Genomic DNA, 23,924 nt, shown 5'->3' with positions numbered 1-23,924 from the left:
GACACAGATGATATATGACAATGCGAGGGTCTTCATCAACGCAATTGATACACTACGCTTCGAGATACTTGTCGAGTCCGACTTTAATCGTCGACAGTGCTTCAGGCAGGAGCAGCAGACCGCTGCATCCAGGGCTGAAAGGGGACTGCAAATTCATCACATCCTCAATAAACCTCCGCAATCAGCAAAAAGTCTGAAGATTTCAAGCAGCAAGTCGAACATACGAAACACTTTTGACCCGGTCAACGGAATCTCACGGAACCCCCCTTTTGAAGCACGTGCCAGATTTTATGTGTCCTTTCTACCTCCTCAGCCCTCGCTCAATGTGTTCACCAGACCACAGAAGACCGAAAAACATATATATTTTGCTTGGTTAGGCATCAACAAACCTGTCTGGCAGGTTCCGGGCATGGCGTCCTTTGTCACACGATTAATGCCATGCAGGGACCCGTAGCGCTATATGTGCATGCTACGTAGCAGTATCATGTATACATGATACTGCGCGCAAGATGCTCCAGCACTGTCACCTATGTTCCTGTGCAGTACAAAAATAGGCTAGCTTAACCTCAAGTCTACTGCAATCCAGCCAGTATATAGTACAACAATAGCACCCGCAGGGGCGAGAGATCAGCTAGCTATTTAACAGCTCCACCGATCTACAAGTCACTGCCAATATGATGTTGTCACTTGCTTATGCTTTATCTGCTACATAGCCTACTTCTGTATAAGTGTACACCTGCGATCAGCTTTGTAGCTGTATACTCTGAGCCTTGCCGGAGGCATGCAGCTCTCACCAATCATCGATCATCACAGCGTTGAGTGAAAAGTCTCTGACGGGGTCGCTGAGGCGTCCAGGGCATGCTGCCAGTGCGCCTTCATGAGGGCGAGGGACAGACTGAAATCTGCCGGGGCCAGTATCGGGGAACACATGCCAAAATGCACAGCGCCCTTGAACCTCTTCAGTGACACGTCCACCCTGCAGCACAGCATGCTTGTTGACAAAGTCATTTTAGTGATAGAGATACATAGGCATCAAGGCAGCGCGAGCGCCAGATATAAGAGGAAGGGCTGCCTTGCAAGTGTCAGTCATTTTCTACCATGGGCGTGGCTCCCTCTTGGAATTTCTGTGCTTGGCCCAAGATGATGCATCATTTTCATAATGGCACCTTGCCCATGAAGATGTTTGAAGACAACAGAAAAGATCAGAGTGATGTCCTACAGCGCCAATCTGAGCTCCTGCCAGACTGTAAGGCACTCATGATACCTCAAAGACAACAGGACAGGACAGATAGATGTAATGTGCAGCGCCATTCTGAGCTTCTGCAAGAGTGCGGTCACTCATGATACCTCAAAGACACAGGACAGGACAGATAGATGTAATGTGCAGCGCCATTCTGAGCTTCTGCCAGACTGCAGGTCAATGCAGTGAAGGGGCTGCACTGGGGAAGAGCCTTACCCGGCATCTAGGAGCTTGGCAGCATAAGCCTCCCCCTCATCTCTCAGCAGGTCCCTCTCGCCAGTGAGTATCAGCGCAGGCGGCAGCCCTGAAAGATCCTGCGCCTTGAGGGGGCACACCAGCGGGCTGGTCAAGTCCTCCGGCTTCGGCGCGTAGTGCCGGAATACTTCCTCCATATTCTTGCGCGAAACAAAGGCGCCCTCGCCCCCATGCTCTGCGTAAGACGGCGTTCCTGGGCTGTGGTAGTCCAACACCTGTCATACGCACAGCGCACATGACAACATCGTTTTTCCCAACAGCGCATGTTCCCCCATGTTCCCGTGCCATATCTGCAGACAAACAGGCAGCAGTTTCTAAGGACAGAAATGCAGACATCAGGGCAGAACAAGCGGCAGAGATAAGAGGAAGAGCTGTCTCACAGCTCAACACTGTGCAGTGACAATACAATGAGTCCTCCGCCCCTGGCAGGAGCTATTCTTATATACACGCACGACAATTACCGGGCAGATGAGGCATTCGAAGCGGATGTTAGGGCCATCAATGCTGTGGCCGCGAGCCTTCAGCGCCACAGCCGCTGCCAGGTTGCCGCCAGCCGAGTCTCCTGCAACGGCCAGGGTGGTGGCATCTCCACGCAGCTCTTCAGCATGTTTGCTCACCTGTCATACATGCGCATGTGAGCACCGCAGACATATGCATTGACCATTATGAGCTGAATCACAAAGCTTGGATGGAGCAGCATGGTCGTACCCAAGCTGTGGCGGAGTAGCAGTCGTTGAAGCCAGCAGGGAAGGGATGCTCTGGTGCAAGTCTGTATTCCACAGAGACCACCACAGCATTGCAGGCGGTCGCGTATGCTCTGCAGAGGGAGTCGTGCGAGTTGACACTCCCATAGCACCAGCCACCTCCGTGGAAGTACACCATGATCGGCAAGAGAGTTTTGCTCTCGGGCTGGTACACCCGCACAGGGATGGCGCCATGCTCTCCTGGGACCTCCCGATCAGTGACCTGCGACGTTTCAAACCAAACAAATGATTGTTTTGAACCACTTTGACGTAAATATTGATTGTCAAAAGGTGAGTGCACAAATCATGGTTGAGTTTGATGGCTCCCTTGACCACTGGTTTGAAAGAGATTGTCCAGGATCGGGTGGACATGATACGCAAATCTCTTACAAATACCGTACGTTTGCTATTGGCAGTGGTCGTCCGAATGTTGGAGCCAAGAACGCTTCAACTTCAGCTCGCTGGGCATTGAAGTCTTTGCGGCCCTGCCCCGATGTCTCAGCTAATGTCTCGAGGTTTGCCGTTGACATGTTTTCCTGCGTCTCTTTGATCATCAACTCTGAGAAATATAGAAATGAGCTTCCCGATCCACGAACCTTGACTCTTCCTAGGACAAAGTGTGATAAGAAGAAGTGGTAAGAAGCTGGCCTGTTTCATGAAGCACCTCCCTCAGGGTTTGACCCTTTCTCGCTGGTCTAGCTAGGTTTCAGCCAAGCCTTGGGCCACGGCTCATTTCTTTGCCTTACCTTCCTTGAGAGGGCAGCATTGATTCTCTGTAATATTGCAAAAGTCTTATGTAGTCTTAAAACATATAAATGGGTGTTTGACAGCAAATTGATGTGGATGTGACGACCGACTCGGTGCATGCTTTCTCTGTTAGGCTTTTGCAGGAGGGCAATGCTGATTGGCACCCCCAGCATGCCCGCTCATCTGGGTCTAGAATGCAAAATACTGTCTCTGTGCAGAGTACGATGCCTTTCGAGATCTTGTCACCCACTGCAAGCTCAGGCTAGGCTTCAGAGCAAATGCAGGTTGATATGTACTACATGCAAATCTAGCGTGACGAGAGCGTCCAGCATAAAATGCGCACCGCGATACTCGTCGTTCCAGAGACAGCGATTTCACGACAAGTCCCGAGTAATCAGCCAGTGTGCCACCAATGGGGCAGGTGGTGCTACCCTGAGCCCCCTCATGACCCAAGCTGAATGGGCTGCAGACAGGACGCCTCTTCTTTGATCTTCCTTCCTGCCTGATAAGATTCCTCTTGGTTTGCTGCTGACGCTGCATGCTGCATGCAGGTCCCTCGGCGCCACTGGCAGACTTGCCCAAGACATTCGATTTTGTGGGGGAGGAGCAGGAGATCTATGACAGGCACGCTTCAACCAGCATCATAGTGCATATGCTGAGCTGCTGTGCGCTTTTGGTGTCCTGTAAATCGATCCCCACCTAAGCAAGTGGTGCCTGTTTGAATTGTCAGGTGGGAGCGGGAAGGCTGCTTCCAGCCAGCCGAAAGCGGGACGGGGGAGCCTTTCACCATCTGTAAGCAACATCTCCTTTTCTTTTGCGCCATGCGAGCATCTGATCATCCTGCATCAAGCTGACCTGGCACGCCACACGGGCGCTGAGGGGTGTGCCGGCATGTGCAGCCATGCCGCCGCCGAACGTGACGGGGCGGCTGCACATGGGGCATGCCATGTTTGTGACGCTGCAGGACATCATGGCGCGCTTCAACCGCATGCGCGGCCGCCCCACCCTCTGGCTGCCCGGCACCGACCACGCCGGCATCGCCACACAGGTGCGTGCGCGCACGCCCCTACACACTTATCCCACACTGCAATAAAAACTGTCCACACAAAAGAGGAGCCCCTAATTTGGACTGGCGCTTTAAGCCAGGCTGATTTGCTTATTGCCCCGGATTCCTCAGCCATGCCACTGCAATTGGACAAACGTCAACAAAGACCCACATGTGTAATTTGCCAACTTTCTGCTCAGATCACCAAGATCTGAGTAGAAGCGCATGGTTGTGCTTCTACATGTGATGGCATTTCATGTGCATATTACAATAGCATCATTGTTGTCATCAATTTGTGCCAGCGCAACCGTCTCGTCACTGCTTCTGCTGCTGCGGCCTTGACGTGGCACTCGATATTTTTTGGGTGCCGGGGCTGACGGCGACTGCGAGCGTGGCCCGGCTTGAGATGGAAAATAAACTAAACTGCGTGCACATGGGTCCGAGTTTACCCGTTACCTTACACGACTGATATGTCTTGGCACCCCCTGCTTATGCAGATGGTGGTGGAGAAGATGCTGGCGGCGGAGGGGCAGTCGCGGCTGGGGCTGGGGCGGGCGGCGTTTGAGGAGCGGGTGTGGGCCTGGAAGCGTGAGTACGGCGACTTCATCACCGGCCAGATGCGCCGCCTGGGAGCCTCCTGCGACTGGTCACGCGAACGCTTCACCCTCGACTCCCAGCTCTCAGGTCTGTCTGTTCACTGTTCCCTCCCCTCAGGGCAGGGGACTCTAAGTCACTTTGACCGAGCCAGGCCTGACTTTTACACATACCTGCTACACATGCTGTAATGGGTAACCCCACCTAGAGGTCATCTGGTTACTACAGGCCAGAGAAACACAAGTCAGCATAGAGTCCCCTGCTCAGGGGGCACAGGGGTTGCTATATATAATCTTATTTGGGTACTCCTTGGGTGGAGGGCCTCTTGTGTCATCCAGGGTTGTGTTTGGGAGGACAGCAAAACCACTTCTGTGCGGATCGTTGACCCCACATTTCCCTCATCAAGTCACTAGGACAGACCTGCTGCGAGCTACATCCTTGCAGCAGTGCCAGGGGAAGGAGCTGGCAGTTTGGGAGGAGCACGATCTCGGCTTCTTCTGTGTATGGACTCCAGTACTACTACAGTGCAGAGAAGGAATTCTTGCAAGTCCGCTACAGCAAAAAATTTGGTCAGGCAAGCTGGAAAAAGGAACTCATGTGTGACGGCTGACGGGTTCTGGGGTGGTATGCAGCGGCAGTAAGGGAGGCGTTTGTGCGGCTGCATGAGAAGGGGCTGGTCTACCGCGGCAGCTACATGGTCAATTGGTCGCCCAACCTGCAGACCGCGGTCTCCGACCTCGAGGTGAACCACTTGATTGCCTGAATGCCATGCCCACAACACATTGAACACTCTTTTCTTGCGCTGCTGCAGTGCAGGAGAGAAATCACTTGACTCTACAATGGTGATAAAGTATAGTGATACAATAACAAAAGAGAAGGAATCGCGGCATACATCATGACTTGAGGGCTCACCCTGAGCGGTGGGATTTTGCTAGTCCGTCCAGACCTGGGAAATCTGGGGGTAAAATTTTCTGACCAGCAAGCAGGCTTGCTAGCTTGGCAGCAGACAGCACCTCTGCTCACAATTGGGCTGCCACTGCAATATAAATGGCCCATGCAAACCAGTCGAGTATGCGCTGAGCTAAGCTTGGACAATGCAGGTGGACTACACGGAGGATCCTGGCACGCTGTACTTCTTCAGGTACCCGGTGGCGGGCGGCGGCGGCGAGCACCTGCCGGTGGCGACCACTCGGCCGGAGACCATCCTGGGGGACACGGCTGTCGCAGTTCACCCCGAGGATGAGCGGTACAAGCACCTGGTCGGGCGAGAGTGCGAAGTCCCCATGAGCGGCGGCAGGTGCGCTGCATTCGAAATTCAAGTTCGAGTTATAAATGAATTTCAATTTTCCGAATTCAATCTGCTGGACACTGAGGTACCAGCTTGATTGTCGTCGGCGGCGGCTTCGCTTCCATGGTTGGTGAGGGTCATGGGTATGCAGTGGGATTTTTTGCCATCCTTCGTCTGCCTCCTGAATGCTGCGGATAGGCGAAAGGGTCTGCTAATCAATGGTAGCTTAAGCAGAGTGCCTGACTATGGTGCTAGTTGAAGTTTTTCTTGCTTCCTTGGTCCTTGCTATAATTGATCCTGTAGCATATATTGTCCTGGGTGCTTGCAGGCGGATACCAATCATCGCTGACACATACGTGGACAGGGAGTTTGGCACAGGCGCCCTCAAAATCACGCCAGGCCATGACCCTAACGACTATGAGATTGGCAAGGTACAGACAAACTGTCTCCTGTCAGCCGCGAATGTGTCACACCCCCCCTCCAGCAGTCTCACCATCAAAGCCTCTGTCCTAGCATCAGAATTTCCACCATGTTCTGGCCGAGCCTTTCCTGCACAGTCTTCCATGTGGCTAAGAGATGGCAATGAGCCTCTTGGGTTTGGCTTGAATAGTACTCTTCAAGGATTGACAAGTTAGTGATTTGCAGCGGGTTGGCCTCGAGATCATCAACATCATGAACAACGATGCCACCCTGAATGCGGCAGCAGGCGCGTACTGCGGCTTAGACCGCTTTGAAGCCCGCAAGCGGCTCTGGGCAGACATGGAGGCAAGCCTGCTCACTCCACCTGCAGCAACATCCTGTACATGAATCAAATCTCCTTCCCTGCTTTCATACCTCTCTGATAAGCACTCAGACTATCCTCCATACATCAGTGAGATCTCAAGACGCATGCAGACAAGTCAGAGGACAAGGCAGAAATTGCCAGGAGAGCAGGGATGAGAAAGAGGTCCAGGTAGTAAAGTGGCCAGAGCGCTGTGCAGGAAGCGGGGTTGGTGATAAAGCAGGAGCCGTACACGATGCGCGTCCCCCGGTCTCAGAGGGGCGGCGAGGTAGTGGAGCCGCTGGTGCGCGAGCAGTGGTTTGTTCGCATGCAGCCCCTGGCAGAGCCCGCCCTCGAGGTGCGCCTGCAGCCCATGCTTTGCAGTGCTTTGGATGGCAAGGCACTTTTGAGGCTTCCTCTTCTCTTGCGAGGTTAGCTGGCTTGTCTGCTGTTATGTAGCGTGGCAAATCCGGCAATAAGGGTTCCACATGCGCAATGCAGCAGTAGAGCATTGTCCTGCAGTGGCAGGTATCACTTAGAACAGCTGAGAGTGAGGCCGGGGCTTTGTATGTGCGCAGGCGGTTGCAAACGGGACGATCAGGATTCTGCCGGAGCGGTTTCAGAAGACGTACAACATGTGGCTTGAGAACATCAGGGACTGGTGCATATCCCGGCAGCTCTGGTGGGGCCACCGGATACCCGTCTGGTGCGTCCTGACCACCTCTTTGCTCCTCTACACATGCCCTCGCTCCTGCATCTGTACAATTGGAATTGCTCCTGCATCTTATCCTTGTTGCACATGACACAAAACTGCGTATCAGCCCATGCAAGCCTTCTGTGGGATCTGAAGGGGCATGGCATCGGGGCAGGTATGTATTTCCGGATGAGGCTAGTGCAGAGGCGTCCCTTGACGGCCGCAGCGGCGACTTTGTAGTTGCGCGCAGCGACGATGAGGCACTTGTACAGGCCAGGCAACAGTGCGCCCCTTCTCGCCTCCTTCATCCCACCTTGATCAGCTGCTGTCATGCTTACCTTTTATGCTCAAAAGCATCCAAAATAGGAGAGGGTGTCGCTGCAAGAGCATGGCCTGTTGTGATGGGGTGCCTATTGCACGATTCACGGTGCCTCACCTACCCCTAGTGCCCATTGCAGAAGGGGCGATCCTGCAACTGAGAAACTTCCAGGATTTGTGCATGAAGATCCGTGCATGTCACATTTCGAAGAAGGGGGCCGCAGCCAGGCACGGGGAGGGAGCAGCACTGAGGCAGAAATTGCCAGAGCTTCTGCGTGGCTATCCTTTAAGGAAGGCATTTCTCTGTCCTGTTCAGGCACGGGGAGGGAGTGGCGCTGAGGCAGGAAACGGACGTGCTGGACACCTGGTTCTCGTCGGGGCTCTGGCCTTTCTCCACGCTGGGCTGGCCGGACGAGGCCGCGCCTGATCTGGCGCGCTTCTACCCCACAACGGTGATGGAGACCGGGCACGATATTCTGTTCTTCTGGGTCGCGCGCATGATCATGATGGGCATCGAGTTCACCGGCCGCGCTCCCTTCTCCACCGTCTTCCTGCACGGCCTGGTGCGTGCTAGCACTCCATCTCTCCTACTTCCCTTGATTTTCCTTCGTTGTTTCATACTTATATAAATTCATGGTGAAACAGCTCTGATTGGCAATGTTGCTGAGTCGTGCTTGCGTGAGCAGTGCTCTCCACAGCATGCTCGTTTGCTCGTTTTTGCCAGGGGCGCCCTCCTTACACACCCAAAGACCTGCAAGCGTTGCACAATCCATTACATGTCCTGAAGGCGACCTTGAGCTTTGTGAACACCAACATTGCACCGAGGGAAGCACCAGAGGAGACCAAGCTGACCATCAAGCATTGCATCATGCAAAGCGCGTAGGAAACGGGGTCATAAATGCATGTGTGGCCACAGGTGCGCGACGGGCAGGGGCGCAAGATGAGCAAGTCACTGGGGAATGTGGTGGACCCCGTCGAGGTCATCGGCGAGTACGGGACGGATGCCCTGCGCTTCACGCTCGCCACAGGTGTGCAGCCGCAACGCCCTCCTAGTGCCTCTTCCCCCTGTAAACCCCTACCAATGGCGTTCCATGCAGGCCCTGTCGTTTGCTCTGCCCTACCTCGCCACTCGCTTGGGCATTGTTTTCTTTCTTGACCAGCAAGACATGAGGGCTCTCATGCGCCAGAGAGCATCTTGCACTGCTGCCCCGTGCACCTGACCATGCTTGCTTGGCGGCAGCAGCCAGTCAACAAAGTCCATCCCTGTATAGGAGCCTGCTTCTGCCTTTATTGTGCATTGTTCTGAGAGTGATGGGTCTTGCTTGCTCAGATCCAGGGAGTCCAATAAGAGGTAGAATATGTGGCAGCCTTTACCTGCATCTTATCTGCAGCCGCACCTCGCTTCCTGGCAGGAACAGCGTGGCAGAATGATACTGGTAATATGAGAGTTGTGCGCCGGGCTGCGCAGGCACGACGGCCGGGCAGGATCTGAACCTGTCCATGGATAGAGTGGTGGGTTCGCGCAACCTGACCAACAAGCTTTGGAACGCCGGCAAGTTCCTGCAGATGGCGCTCGGCCAGGCCGGCCCCGCCTATGCCGAGGCGGCCGCCGCCGCCGATTTCTCCCGGCCCGAGTCCCTCGCCGAGCTGTCCCTCTCTGAGCGCTGGATCCTGTCCTCCCTTCACCAGGTGACTTACTGCCCTGCACCTGCTCCTGTGCTTTATTACTTCTCAAGCAACCAAGCACTGTCGGATATTGCCGCAATGCTGCTGTACAGAATTTCTTCTATCCAAGGATGGACTCTGCTTCCTGCTGGTTGCTGCCTCTCTCATCCATGGGGGGATTTGTTGCCCACATGCGTAGCAGAACGAAGCAGGTTTCACAATGCCTGATAGTCCTATAACGCCGTATGATGAGCCAGGCATGCTGGCGGCCCTGTGACCCTTGGTCTTATTCCTCACCCTCTTTCACCCCAGGGTTGAGGAAAGGGGGCCTTTGGGTAAGCCCGGGGCATGCAGTAACGCTTTCAGGGGTATGGTAAATAGACGGTCAAAAGTTCTATACAAGAGAAAGGAGGCAAGTTATAAGGAGAAGGCATTGTGACCGAATGGTGTGGCTGTGTGCTGTCAGGTGGTGGACAGGGTGACGGCGGCGCACGAGCGGCTGGAGTTTGGGGAGACGGGCCGCGCGTTCTACGACTTCTTCTGGTCGCAGTACGCCGACTGGTACATCGAATCCGCCAAGACCCGCCTCTACGGCGCCGATGCTGACGCCGCCGCCAGCACCCGAGCTGTGCGCTGTCCCACCCTCCCTCCCCCCTTCCAGGGGACTGTGGATAAAGTTGGTTTAGAGATCCATGTTACTGTCCACACAGCCTCCTGCACCCATTCCAAGACATTCCCTTGAAGCGTCACTGTCCTTGCCTGCATTAGAACCATTGCAAATGTATAACAATAGTCCTTTCCATTTGAGTCTCTGCCGTCCTCAGTGCTTTCCTTGTCTGAGACTTGCTGAGGCAATTATGCTGAACTTTATATTCCCAGGACAAGCAGGCTCTTAGACCCCGTACGAGCACTGACTCGGCGGAAAGCACTCAAAAGTTGAAAGTAAATGGCTCGGCAGAAACTTGATTTCGAAAAGGTGTAAGGATTATGGTGGCTGTGCAGGTTTTGGTGTACACGTTCCGGACACTTCTGGCGCTGGCGCACCCGATCATGCCCTTTGTGACTGAGCGCCTTTGGCAAACGCTGCCGTTGGCGCAGGGCGCTGAGCGCCAACAGCTCATCGGCGCCCCCTGGCCGTCCCACGCCGGCGCCATTGACGAGACCGCCATTACACAATACCAGGCACGACTGGCATGGCTTGACCCACACAAATCCCTTGTCTCAAACGACCTCAAACCATCCCTGACATCCTGGATTTAGTGCCAAGCTCCACAGAAGGAGCATGGATCCAAAGCTGTGGTCCAATGCAAGCTCATGCAAATATCATGAAAGATATGCTCTCCCTTTGGTGGGTATGTCATGAAAGCCTCAAATGCAGCAGCTCGTGTGTCTGGGAGCAAGTGAGGCCCTGCTGCTCAGCTGCATGGAAAGACTATCTACCACCCAAATCAGCAGGAATTCAAGATCTTGTGATTGACTACTCCAGCAAGCACAAATTCCACACACCATATGTGCGTGTCAGATGGCTCGTGGTTGAGCATGCGCAAGTTACACACATGTGCAACCGCGCAGGCGCTTCAGGCGACGGTGGGCGCGATCCGCAATGCGCGAGCGGAGTACAACGTGGAGCTCGGCCGCCGCATCGCTGCGCGCGTCACCGTCGCATCGGCTGACCTCCGAGCGGCGCTGGACGCTGAACTGGACGTGCTGTGCTCGCTCGCCAAGCTGGACCGCGCGCAGGCATGTCTCCGCCCCAGGACGTTCCCTCCAGCCCCCCATTTTCAAATTCAAATCATCAGCTGTCCACACGTATTCACTGTGTTCAATTTTGTGTGGTATGATCCTGGCAGCCTTTCACACATCTTGCCTGCATGACATCTTGCCTCTGGCAGGACAAGCGTGTAGTCGTGAATCCAATATACAAACAATCGTGTGCGTTGCCGCACCACATGCTGTTGATCACTCGACATCCTCACAACGTGCATGCTCAGCCATGCGCGAGGGGCCGCAGCTCCGTTCCATACTCTTCGATCATCCCGAAACTCACTTGCATACTCCTGTTGTGACAACATCTGTCAAATGATTACAGCAGGAGGAAATGACGGGGTCTGATATTGTTTGCAGGTGATGGTGTCTGAGCCGCTGGCAGAGGCGCCGTCCGGGAGCGGCACGATAGTGCTGGTGGTGGGTGAGGGCCTGGAGGTGCTGCTGCCCATGGCAGGTGCGCCGCAGCCGCCATCCTCTTGCTCCTCCCAGTCCTGCCAAGTTTATGATACATGTGGCTGCCGGGAACTTGCCATAGCTAAACTTGGGGCCAATGCACACTCTTCAAAGGCTGCCGCAGTTGGGGCAACCCGGAAGTATTTCTCTCGATGCAGTTTAAAGTTGCCCCCAATTGGTGGAGGGCAAGGGAAAGAGGGAACAATGACTGTAGTAATGACTGAATCTGTAATATTCTTGTCTGAATTAGTAGTGAGCTTGAGGTGGGACACCCTATTGCAGTAGGCATAGCAGGGCTGACGGGTGCATCATGGGGGTGGGAGCGCGTGCGAGCAATATGCCTTATCACCGGCTAAATACAACAGGTTGCATGCTTCCCACAAAACCGTGGGATAATGCTCTGTGCAGGGCTTTTTGACGTGACCAAGGAGGTGGCGCGCCTGAACAAGCAGCGGGAGAAACTGGAGAAGGACCTGGCCGGCGTGGCGGGGCGCATGGCAAACAGAAAGTTCATGGACAACGCGCCGCCGGCCGTGGTTGCCGACACTCTGCGCCAGAAGGAGGAAGCCGAGCAGAAGGTGGCCGCCATCCTGGAAAAGGTCCAGCAGATGTCCCAGCTGGCAGCCTGAGAGGGAGAGAAAACGAAAGAGAGAGCAGTGATGGGCTGGATAGCTGTGGAATCTCTTTGGTGCCCAATCCCATGGTGGCCCTCTCTCATGAGTTCGAGGAGACACGCCACTTGCACAGCTCACAAAGCACACTGACGAGGACTGGAGACATTTGTGGAAGGTTCTGCGGTTTGAGAGCGTAAGCCTCTGTGATTTAGCTTGTGAGCTTGCCATGCCAGGGTGGTTGGCTGCAGCTGCCAGCTAGCTAATTTATCTGGCAGTCACCAGAAAGTCACAAATGTTGGGGCATGCACATGCTGACATGCCACCTATGACCTTCATAATTTCATGCAAGTAAGTTCTGGGGGTCTTCGAAGCGGGAAGCAGGGTATTTTGATTCAGGCAGTTTTGCTTCAGGCAAGGCTGTGTAACTCGTGGTATGCCGTGACAAGATCGCGCAGGCGTACTTACAAAGCATAGACCCGGACTCAACGGGTAGCCACGGCAAACAATCCTACGTACCAACATGTGACCCTTCATTGACACAACACAGGGGGCTCTATATCTTTCTAAGAAAGATATAGAGCACCCTGCACAACAATAACAACGTCATAATGTGCTACAAGCTTGCATCAGAACGCCCCTTGCTTGAGCAGTTGCCATCATACACAGGCAAACACCTACAGGTATTGGCTCACGGTCAGGTCGCAAATGGATAAGCATGGATAATGGCAACCACAAGAGTCACAATAAATCGCACATACGTGCTAAATTTGCAGAACCAGGCTCACAGCACCTCACGGATCATCTGACAGTTGAAGCCCTAGCCCAAGGTGCCATATGACATCATCAGAAATCAAGGACTGCACAGCCGCAAGCAGCAAGAAGTGAAAGTGAATTTATGATACATCAGTGCTGCAGCTCAGCCGCAAATGCTAACCACTTGATCTTGGATTAATTCCACTCCCTGACTGTGCTCACCCTCTCAAACAGCACCACTGGCACTTCAAACGAGATTTTCACCGCGATGAATTATCTAATGTTATATGCAGCAATTACCTGCCAATCACCAAAACCGTCTCTGGCAGCCCTGACCAAGCAAGGGCTCTGATACAGCCCCCAACTCATAAGAAAAACAACCAATAGCATGGCCTGCAGCCAAGACTCACAAGGAGCACAGGATCGGATGTAGGTGTGCCCCGAGCCTTATTAGATCCAAATCTTATCGTCCCAAGCGCAGAGATTTTACCTCCATCTTCGCAACGCAGCTGAGTGTGAACAAACCCAGTGCACTCATACTTTGGCCATGAAGCAGCAGACTCATACAGAGTGTATATGTAACTACACAGAGAACCATCCAGAGGCCTAAGCTTCGCGCCTTCTCTGGGGACACAGTGCATCCTACACAAGGCGGCCACGGATCCACATGGTTCACATTCTGCCCAAATTACTGGCCCCCTTGTGTGCCAAATTATCAGTTTGTCCCCAGAAGAAAAAGTAAATTTGGCGCATCTGCACGAAAGAGCAACACCATTTCAGAGCTCATGCCTGTTTGCACCTGTCCGGCTCGGGGTGCTTGTAATTCTGGCCGTATATACGCGGATGTGCTTCAGTTAGGTTGGTCGCTAGCCCTTCAAACCAATACGCAGAGAAGCTCCTGATTGCCACCTGAACGTGCTGCCATCATCACCCCGATCCATACAAACAAAATAAGAGCAATCCCTCAATACAGCACGTCTCAGTCCCATGCCTGGGCCTTAAGAAAGAATCAGATCAGTCGCATGACTGAAGCTCGCAATCAGTGTGTCTTGAAGAGTCGTGTGATGCCTGCTGCTAGGCATGTCATGCATGCCACATGCATGCAACAGCACACTCACAAAACTGCAACTGTTCCCGGAAAGGAGTGAGCAATCCTGAGGTTGGTCTCGTGGGCAGTGTGTCGACTGCCAGCACAACAGTGAAACAAAAATCTGCCTTGAAGATGCTCTGGAAAGAATATCTCTCGCCAGAGAACGTGTGAGAATACCCAGGGCCATAGGCAAGGTGGACTGACATCACCGCTGCAGGAGCAATACGCAGAAGTTCAAAGCGAGACTCGCGTGTCTTGGTGAAACTTTCCCCGGGCGTAAATTTGCAGCAGACCCCAGATGTCCTCTAGGTGCCCTCCACAACAAAAGCGCCCCAGGGAAAGAGGTGAATCGGAGTTCTTGCGAAAATTGCAGTGCCTGGGAATCCGACTGCCGCCGAGCCTGCAAGGCCCGACCAAAACCGCTGGGTGACCACAAAAGGATGTCGTCTCCGCAGCGTGCCGCGCGCTCTCAGCTCAGAAGGCCGGGCCGGCAAACACCGGTCGGCCCGCTTGCCACTCTGTGCCGAGAGCGCCGCACCACATTTCTCAGGACTGCAAAAGTGCCGGTGGCCGGGTAGAGCGCGCAGCCCAAACATGAGCCTGAACAATCACATCCTGTCTGCCCCAAACAGCCCCGGCAAACTCGTGACAAGAAAGACACCGGCAGGTGGCTGGCTCTTCTGCGCTGTCTTCGGGGCACTTAGCGGAGCTTCGGCAGCGACAGCCGCTCTGCTCCTCTTATTCCCACAGACATCTGCTCCCTCCTCCTTTAGAAGAAGCACAGCGATCTTGCAAAGGCGTGCGCACAGGCATGTAGCCGGCTGTCAAGGGGCTTCACTTCTAACTGAAAAAGATTTCCCCCCATGTGTGCGGGGGGCCCGGCTAGCGGCGGCCGGAGGGGACGCCGGCGGAGATGGGCGGCTGCTGGAGAGTTGCGAGGAAGCTGCGGCGCGCGCGGTGCTCAAGGGCCGCCACGAAGCGCGTGGGCAGCAGCATGAGCACGCAGACGGCGGCCGCTTGGTGCCACGACGGCTGCGGCCGCACGCGCAGGCGCAGCCGCAGCGCCAGCAGTGTCAGCGGAAGGTGCAGGAAGGTGCGGATCTGCGCGCATGCATAATGACACAGTCAGCATCGCGTTTGCCAATTGACTCATATGAATCTCAGGGGATAAACACAATGAGATAGATTGACCTTGTGACAGGGACTGTATGAGCAGACCCATGCACACCAGCCCAGAGGAAGATTTGCCTCAGGTTGGCAAATGTTTCCTTCAGACCTGGTTAAAAAATTTGCCGTAGAGGATGGCGCACCTGGAAGCCGATGGGAAGGTGTAGGAGCTGCAGGGCAGCTGCCAGGAGGTCGCCGAAGAGCGCAGTGGCCCAGTGGCTGTGGCCGCTGCAGCCGCCGGCCGCTCTAGCGCTGCAGAACAGAGCCGCCAGCTGGCAGCCAATTCTGGCCACCATCATCACCACCTCACGGTTGCGCACATACCTGCAAATTCAAATTCAAATTCAATGCTTATATCCAATTCAAACAGTAGGCACGTCACTCAACTTTACCAAGCTGATCACACCATTCCGCAACATGATCTATGCTGAAAACGGCAATGATTGCTTACAACATCAGCAGGCCAACAGATTACACAGCCAACTCTTGTGCTGCAGGAGTTTTCTGCAGCTGGAAAGCAATCAACCTAAAATTCACTGAGCTGCAAAACTTTCCTGCCACACAAGAGTTCTCTGCCTGCGCAAGGATAAGCACACAGCACGGCTCGGATGGGCGGTGACTCACCAGGAGCGCTTATTCAGGGCCAGGGCTGCAGGCAGTGCGGCAAAGGAGGCATGCGCCAGCCAGGGGCCAGCAGCAGCCCAGCTGGAGAGGGAAGGGGCGCCAGAGCAGAGGAGCAGAACCGACAGGATTGTGAACAAGACTGAAAATAGCACATCCAGCTGATACCGAGCCCCTGCACCCAGCCACACACCACTCATGTCTTGTGCATTCCACAACACACGTCAGTACTTCCCAGAGCAAGTGCTGGTGCATATTGACATCCATGATAATAACAGAGAAAGCAATCTCATGTAAAGTGCGTTCTGCATTCTAGGTAGGCGGGGCAGACCTGCAAAGAATGTCAGGAAGTCGGTCTCCATTTGCCCGCTCTTGAAGCAGAGCAGGTGCCGCCGCCACCCAGAGTAGGAAGCCTGAGCCTCCAGCTTGTCAACGTTTGCATCCGGGCCTGCAGTGAAGAGCACCCTTTCTGAGGCCAGTGTCCTCAAACCGAACTGCCTCAAGATCACTACGATATTGCAAGTCACACAAAAACTTCACATACAAATAAAGCAGACGGTCCCCTGGCAGCAGATAAGCGGGGCGACAGAACACGCGGATGACTCACCTCTGAAGGAGGGTGAGCCGCTCGCCCAGACCTCTTGACCCGGCTGGCTGGATAGCAGGAAGAGTGCCGCAGCGACCAGCATGCACAAGAACGCCGCGCGAGGCAGCATCAGGCAGCTCGCGAGCAGCATCAGCACGAGTGACACCTGCCGCCCCGACAGCTGCTGCAGCGCTGTCAAAGAACCGGCGCGGATCCGCCTTGCCGCGCCCGGCGCGGGGGCCAAGGCATTGGGATCGGCCCCCGATGGCTGACCACCAGACGATGCGGGCGCCAAAAGTAGCAGCGGCGATTCTTCGCGGCCAGCATGGACCGAGGACGGCTGCGCCAGGTCTGCCGAAGCTCCTTCCAGGAACTTGCTGGGGGACGAGAGGCACAGCGGCAGGTCGCCGGGCAAGCGGTCGTCGGCCGTGGTATGCACCGCGCTGGCCGACGCGCTCCGCACGGCGCCCATGTCGCGCATGACCACGCTGAGCCGCTGCATCTCCGCCGCCGAGCCGTCGGGCGCGCCGGCTGCGGCAGCGGCCGGGAAGGCCGCGATCGCGCGGCGCAGCCGCCGGAGCTCGCCCATGCTCGGCGAGGCGCCGAGCTCCGCGCCGAAGCGCAGCGCGGTGCGGTCGCCGTCCAGGCTCAGCCGCGGCGGGCTGAGGCCCTCCGACAGCGGCGGCTGCACCGCCGCGCCGGCCAGAGCCGGCAGCAGTGCGGCGCGCAGCTGCTCGCGCCTGGCGTGCGCGTCGGTGTCGGCCGACAACGACTTGCGGATGATGCGGTCGTCGGCAGTGATGCATGAGCGCGCGGCGGCTGCCAGGTCGCCGACGGCCAGCGGCGCACTCTCGACCGTACGCATCTGCACCGCCTGGCCGACCACCGCCGCTTCCTCCTCCTTTTTTGAAGGCAGCACAACATCCAGGAAGGGCGTCGCCGGGAGGCTGCCCTCCCGCGACAGCGTGTCCGCCATCATGACAGCAAGGGCATCCCCGCATATGGCGCCGCTGGGCTGGGTGCTGAGCGGTGGAGAGTCCGAGGCGCTGATGGAGCTCTCGGGGCTGAGCTCATCGTCGCCGTCGGTCGCGCTGCCGTCGGCGTCCCGCTCGGTGCAGCTGTGGTACGGGCCGATGGCCGCCCTCTCCTCGGGGGACAGCAGCAGGAAGATGCGCCCCGGCCGCGCCTTGGACGCACTGCACATATCCATCCAGCTTTTCACAGTTTTGGCTCCCTAACTCTTCATTTGGTTCAAGCTGCCTAGAAGTACAGGGTTTCATCGCTGCATGTCTGCTTCGCTTGCTTGGAGAGTTCTTGATACAGTTTTTGCAATGGAATTTTGCTGAGTCCTGGATACTTCTGTTGCTTTGCCTATCAGTTTACTCATTCAAGTTTCTGCAGTAAAATATTGCGGATGTTTTTGCAGCATTGGGTACCACTGACGGAGCTCTTTGAGGCAATGAAGCGGGTGGACCCAACAACTAATCAACCCAGGGGCTACCTGAAGATGGGTGCATTCCCCAGGCTGGACTCCGTGCTGTTCACTGTCAAACGGCGCGGCGAGTGAGTGCCCTCACAACAGATCGTTCTATATCTAGCTGGATATATCTCGCTGGATATCTACAGTTGGATACAGTACCCCCTGCTTGTGCATCCTATTGTTGAGTTCTGGTAAGGACCCTTCTCCAGGGGTGATGAAAAGAGATGGGTCCCTGCGCCGAGGAGGCCGCGCACCTGAAGGCGATGTCTGCGGCGGTTTGTCCGGCGGCGTTTTTGAGGACGGACCAGAGCATGCCGGCCTCGGGGCAGGAGGGGTGGCGCAGCAGCAGGCCGGCCATGCGCCCCTCGTCGTCCATGTTGGCCGCCAGGTGCAGCGCCGTCTGCGCCAGCCGCTCACACCGCGCGCTCAGGTCCCACTTGAACCTGCAATTTGTCACCACAGTGGGTCAGCACTACTGATCCGGAGCAGGTAACGATATGTGCCACAACGCCACAATTGGGAAGATTGCTCCCCACTTAGTCTGTCCTACAATCTTTGCTGCTGGAGAATACAAGAGCAACTGGGGGAAAAAAAGACCCTCCAGCAAGCTGTCCCGCAAGAGCCGATGTTCTCGAGCTTCTAAGAATGCATGCGAATGCAAGGCTGAAACATCAGCAAGCAGAGGCTTCTCTTTGTGTTCATCTTTAGATAAAATGCGTCTTAAGAAAGACTCGGGGGGAGGGGGGATCTTTGTGTTCATCTTCAGAGAAAACGCGTCTTGAGAATGACTTGGGGGGAGGGAGTGCAGGGCGGCTGGGGAGGGCGGCTCACCCGTAGCGGCCGAGGTCGAGCAGGAGGGAGACCATGGAGAGGCTCTCCGAGCGCACGGCCGCGTGCAGCAGCGTCCCAGCGCCCTCCGGCACAGCCGCCACCTCCGACAGCAGCTGCCGCAGCGATGTGCAGCCCAGCGCAGCCACAGGCAACGCCTGCACCAATGGTGTCGACTTAGTCGATGTTTCTCAAGAGCGTTGGTATTTTTCAAGGGATAGATCTACAGCAGAGGCCCTTAATCAACCTTCCAAGAGTCACTGTGTTGCCCTTTGCATACGTACTTCCACACTTCAGATGCATGCTGCGTAAGACACCAGGCAGAGCATTGTGTAGACAAAGTTTTGAGGTGAGCCAGTTAGAAATGCTGCTGAGATACACACCAGGTGCTGGTCTCATAGAGGCACCCAATTCCATGTGTGTGTACCAGAATAGTCAATCGGACTCAACTCCAATCAAAGGTTTTAATAGCGCAACACAGCGCATCGTAGCATAAAAGGATTGCAACTGTACGATAGTGGAGGGCCAAGAGTGAAGGGTCACCTGGGCGGTGAGCGCTGGCCAGCCGAGCTCGCAGAAGTCGATTAGTCGCCGCTGAGCGAGGCGCGCCACATGCTGCAGGCACATGCTGTGTTGCAGGTCGGGCACAGCCGAGCTCTCCTTGTTGCCCAGCAGCGCTGCATACTCCAGAATGAGGCCGACGTCCGCCAGCAGCACTGATGTCTCCTCCCACGACCGCCTGCAGAAACACCCTCAACACCTTTTAACACCAGCCCTCACCCGCCTCAAATGCCCTCAGGGCAGCAGCATACAGTGGCAAAACCGAGCAACCATTGAGCCATGGCAGCTGCAATATGGTGATAAGACTTTGGGGCACGGCAAAAATCAACAGTTCATATGCCAGAGCTCCATGCCATGGTGACCTTTGGCATGTGCGTGCAGTCAGGTGATGGATCTTACACACACGTGCCAACGGAGATGACACGGAGTTCTGACTTATGCAGGCAGGTGCAGGGGGTATGCGCGCACCTGCCGGCGGCCACATCAGCTTCAAGGGAGCGAACTTCGTCAACGATGTCGGGGTTGGGCGACAGCACCACGGGCAGCGGTGCGCTCATGAAGCCGTCGCACTCCGCCTCCAGCCAGGCCAGCCCCGCGGTCCCCCCGGCGGCCCCCAGCTCCACCACCACCTCCTGCAGGTCCCCCTCCGGTGTTTACATTTGTGTGTGTGTAGGACAATAAAAGTACTGTGGAGATACCTGGAGGAAAAAGCAAGTCACAAACAATGTTCCATCAATGCTGGGGGTTGGAACATTACAGTGAGCTTTGCTACAAGTGTCCAAACACCAGGTTTTGCCGCTCCGGCTTGCAAAACTTGAACCTGCGGATTTCCTCGGGCAGGAGAGCGCAAAGAAATGGTCGGGCTCAGCAGCACCGGCACTCTTTGCGGCTTCACGACCGGGTTAAGGCACTAACTTGAAGGATGCAAGCACGAGTGGCAGGGATTATGACCAAGCAAAGCTTTTGAAACCCCCACATTCGATATTTATTGACCCTGTATATAATGCAATATTACCCTTGCCAAGGGTGTCTAAACACCGGGCTTCCGCCGCTCCAGCGTGCGCGCTTCTTCGCTGCGGTTTGCGCCCGGCGTCTTTTTGCCCTCAAAAGGCTGGCCACTACCGCAAGGAAAACACGCAAACTGAGATGGCGGGTACTGAGCACCTTGGCAGTGAGCAACGGACAGAAAATGTGACTGCCAGTCACGCAGGCACAGCACCTTGGTGTGGGCGGCCTGCATGGCGGAGAGGTCGACGTCGGCGAGGAAGCGGCCGCGGTAGCGCGCAAGCAGCCGCCAGGTCCGCGCGCAGGAGAGGCCGGAGCGCGCGCAGTGGAAGAAGCTGCGGTGCAGCCGCAGCACCAGGCTGCCCGGGACCGCCGCCGCAAACGGCGCGGCGCACGGCATCTCCGGCTGCCGCCTCTGCAGGTCCTGCAGAAGTTGGCAAGCCACGTTGTCAGGTATCATGCGGGCAGCACTGGACCTTTCTGCAGGCATTGTTTGGGGCTGGAAAGTCTGTTTACCAGAGAAGAGCCTGAGAGGACTCAGAGACAGGACTCGTTCAAGGCGTCAGCAACCAAGATGAGTATTCCCACAGGCAATCAGCGGTTCACAAGACTCTTCTGCACCTGAAGGAGTCAGAAAACCAGCATTTCAGACAAGCACAAGTGGTGGCGCAACAGCTGCAAGAAGGAGGGGAGGGAGCACCTGTCCGACCCAGATGCGGCGTACGACTCCGTCCTGCAGCAGCGCGGCGGCACTGCCGGTCTGCAGCAGCACGCGGCCGCGGCGCCACAGCGAGTCCCGGGCCGCCAGAGCCGTCGCTGCCTTCCTGATGCCGTCCAGCGTGTCCGTCGGGCACTCCTGCACCACCAACACACACTCTCAGACCTTGCGTACTTCCGCACACTCTGCACATTCTACAAGATGATCCTAAGACTGCAGATGATTCTAGCACTGCAGATGGCATAAGAGGTATGGACATCAACAGGGTGCAGCACACCTGGAGCACGAGAGCGTCGACGACGAGGTGGACGCAGCCAGGGCGGATGGCGGCCTCCAGGCGGGGCACGTTGCCCTCGCCGCCGAGCACGTCTTCCAGGTCGGGGCGCAGGCTGCGGCCGCCGACGTCCCGGGGGCCCGCGCTCTCCAGCTTGGCCGACACGCGCGCGGTCTGCACCCCGGCCGAGACAACCGCGGCGGCGGCAGCCGCCGGCGAGCTCGTGTCCTCGGCCCAGGCGGCCTGCGCCGCTGCAACGCTCGCCGGCGGCATCTCTGCCGGCAGCGCGCCGAGCGGCGCGGCCGGTAGCTCCGGCAGAGCGGCGTCCCCGGCCAGCCGCGCGGCGGCCAAGACCAGTGCGGCGGGGCTCGGCGTGCGCTCCTCGCCGGGACGCTCCTCTGCGCACGCGGGCGCGGTGAAGGGCAGCGGCAGTGTGGAAAAGCTGGCGCCTGAGTCGGCGCGCCAGGTGGATAGCAGCTGCGCCGTGTCACTGGGGCCCGTCCCGGCCGTGTCGCCGGACGACAGCGCCGGTGCTGACATGGATCCACCGGCCACCTGCTACACATCAACACTCCCGTCAGGGATCCAACATCCCCTACTCGTGCAAGGAGAATAAATTTACGAGCAGATATTGCAAATCCAGACTTATTGGACTGGCGCTTATTCTGTTGCAGCCTACCTTGGCTTGCCACTAGACTGGCAACGCCAGACAGGCATTCCTGCAGCTATGAAGGGAAGCTTCCAGGGTGGTCTTCACTGCAGCATCTGGGGGACCGGAGAATCTGCAAAGCAGAATCTGAGCGCACCTGCTGCAGGAGGGGGCTGAGCCAGGAGGAGGGCGTGGTACCGTCCTTGGAGGGCGTGGAGCTCATGGCGGTGCTGCTGGGGGACGCGAAGAGGCTGGCCGCCCACGCGGTGCCCTCGGGATGCGCGCCTGCCCGTCCCGTCTGCGCCGGCGTTCCCACCAGCGGCGCCAGCACGCCCTGCGACGGCGACGCCACCTGCGCACACCATCCACGCTCATTCAAGCTCCGTGTGCGTTCTTTGACTGCCCACAAAATCGGCAGGCAAAATCACTTGTGCAGCCTGTTCGGCAGTAATTTTTTGCCTCAGCAAAATGGTAGGCCATGTTTGGAGGTCCAGCAGTGCAGGGTGCAGGAAAGAGAGGGATCCTTAGGGAGGAGAGCGAATTCAGAAGTCACCATTGTAAGATGCAAAAAACCTGTGCAGCCAAGTCTGTGGATAGATGTAAAAAAGGGGTATGACCGAGTGCCAGGGCTGCAGGGACGTTCGCTACAAAGGTTGGGAGGCCAACTGTGAGATCAGCCTTGGCTGCCTTCCAATTGGCGCATGTATTTCTGCTCAGCATGATGCATGGACGCAGTTCAGTGCCCCAGCAATGTACGGTGCAGCAACCCTACACTGCTGGGCTCCAACCACTGAACAGTCAAGTCTGTGGACAAATGTGAGGGGGGGCGCTGACCTGGTGCCAGGGCTGCAGGGAGGCGTCGCGTAGGCCCTGGAAGCCAGCGAAGTGGGAGGCGCCCTCAGCCAGCCGCGCGCCCGGGGGGCTGCCGACGGCCGCGGCAAAGCCCGCGCTCACCCCCGCCGACTGGAAGTTGAAGCCCGTGTATATGTCGCTCAGAAGCGCGCTGCCCGCCTGCCCGCCCGCTGCACCACATAATCTCGCTCAGTCAGCGTCACGTTGCATTGCTAGCAGACAATCAAAGACAGCCAACAGCCTGGTCGGGACTTACTTATCTCATGCATATAACACACCGTAGAGTTCCCCAGAGCAAGTGTCTTTTGCTCCAGCAGATGCCACATGCAGCCCAGGCTGCAGTCTCAACAGCCCGGCAGGAAAGACACATCACAGAATTTGGGGAGGGATTGGCGTTCAGATGCCGGCTCCCTATGTTTTCAGGAGACACAGCTCATGTGAATGCTCCATATGTGCCGTGGGTGCAAATTGTGGAGCAACTGGGATTTCGAGCGCACCGGGCAGGAGGTCTTGGGCGGTGAGCGGGGCTTCGAGGGCGGCGGCGTGCTCGGGGATGCGCTCGAGGAAGGCGCTGGGAAGCCGCTCCAGGCGCGAGCTGGTGGACCTGCGCAGCTGCTGCGGCGCCCCCTCCGCCGACCGCTGACGCGCGCTCACGTCACCCCCCGACCCCGACCGCTCTCCCGCCGCCAGAGCCTGCCGCTCGCTCGTCATCCGCCTGTGGATGGCATGATCACAGTACTTTCAGCCAGAATTTGAGATTTGTAAGTCCTTTGGACCTGGGCTATCTTCCATGCTGAGCGGCTGCTGTGCTGCAAGCAGCGGCATGCTGACGGGGATCACATGACAGCACCCAGACCTTCAGCCAGTGTATATTTGCACATGGATATGTCCAGGCCGGAACTACGTAATTTCTTCCACAATATTTCCCACTGTGTTCCGCGGAGGCCCCGGCGGTTGCCAGAGGGCAACACAGAGACCCCTCTTCAAGAGTTGGGCACGCACACTTAACGCGCAGCGGGCAAGCTGAGTTGTGATCTTTGGAGAAATAGCGATAGGGACCTTGCCCAACAGGGGGTTTCCTCATCCGAGCACCTCATGGACACCAGAGAATTCAAGCAATTTCCCTGGCCTTTGGGGTTGCACCTCATGCAGGGACA

The 23,924-nt window shown here is 56.5% G+C and overlaps 3 protein-coding genes across 3 annotated transcripts; 1 reads left to right on the top strand and 2 right to left on the bottom strand.

Annotated features, from left to right (window-relative positions):
* Positions 1 to 807: 807 nt before the first annotated feature.
* COCSUDRAFT_55630 (Alpha/beta hydrolase fold-3) lies at positions 808 to 2,377 on the bottom strand (the record flags this gene model as incomplete). Its single annotated transcript, XM_005652124.1, has 4 exons — positions 808 to 976; positions 1,457 to 1,710; positions 1,957 to 2,112; positions 2,204 to 2,377. 4 exons carry the CDS (start codon positions 2,375 to 2,377, stop codon positions 808 to 810), a joined length of 753 nt encoding a protein of 250 aa, XP_005652181.1.
* A 1,146-nt stretch (positions 2,378 to 3,523) lies between these two features.
* Positions 3,524 to 12,624, top strand: COCSUDRAFT_64318 (valyl-tRNA synthetase; the record flags this gene model as incomplete). Its single annotated transcript, XM_005652123.1, has 17 exons — positions 3,524 to 3,650; positions 3,885 to 4,033; positions 4,528 to 4,714; positions 5,257 to 5,366; positions 5,725 to 5,921; positions 6,241 to 6,343; positions 6,893 to 7,030; positions 7,251 to 7,378; positions 7,542 to 7,649; positions 8,001 to 8,247; positions 8,601 to 8,712; positions 9,153 to 9,373; positions 9,816 to 9,977; positions 10,352 to 10,567; positions 10,922 to 11,158; positions 11,474 to 11,570; positions 11,978 to 12,624. 17 exons carry the CDS (start codon positions 3,524 to 3,526, stop codon positions 12,196 to 12,198), a joined length of 2,760 nt encoding a protein of 919 aa, XP_005652180.1. The 3' UTR covers positions 12,199 to 12,624.
* Positions 12,625 to 14,908: 2,284 nt separating this feature from the next.
* On the bottom strand, positions 14,909 to 23,478 carry COCSUDRAFT_64317 (hypothetical protein; the record flags this gene model as incomplete). Its single annotated transcript, XM_005652122.1, has 15 exons — positions 14,909 to 15,127; positions 15,337 to 15,517; positions 15,818 to 15,989; positions 16,146 to 16,262; positions 16,422 to 17,596; positions 18,135 to 18,323; positions 18,712 to 18,866; positions 19,252 to 19,447; positions 19,738 to 19,901; positions 20,489 to 20,698; positions 20,975 to 21,130; positions 21,270 to 21,821; positions 22,073 to 22,267; positions 22,750 to 22,937; positions 23,265 to 23,478. 15 exons carry the CDS (start codon positions 23,476 to 23,478, stop codon positions 14,909 to 14,911), a joined length of 4,083 nt encoding a protein of 1,360 aa, XP_005652179.1.
* Positions 23,479 to 23,924: the final 446 nt, after the last annotated feature.

Source organism: Coccomyxa subellipsoidea, assembly GCF_000258705.1.
Source record: "Coccomyxa subellipsoidea C-169, whole genome shotgun sequence".
In the NCBI taxonomy this organism is placed as follows: Eukaryota; Viridiplantae; Chlorophyta; class Trebouxiophyceae; family Coccomyxaceae; genus Coccomyxa; species Coccomyxa subellipsoidea.
The sequence above is the reverse complement of the archived record's forward strand: the minus strand, read 5'-3'. Positions and strand labels throughout refer to the sequence as shown.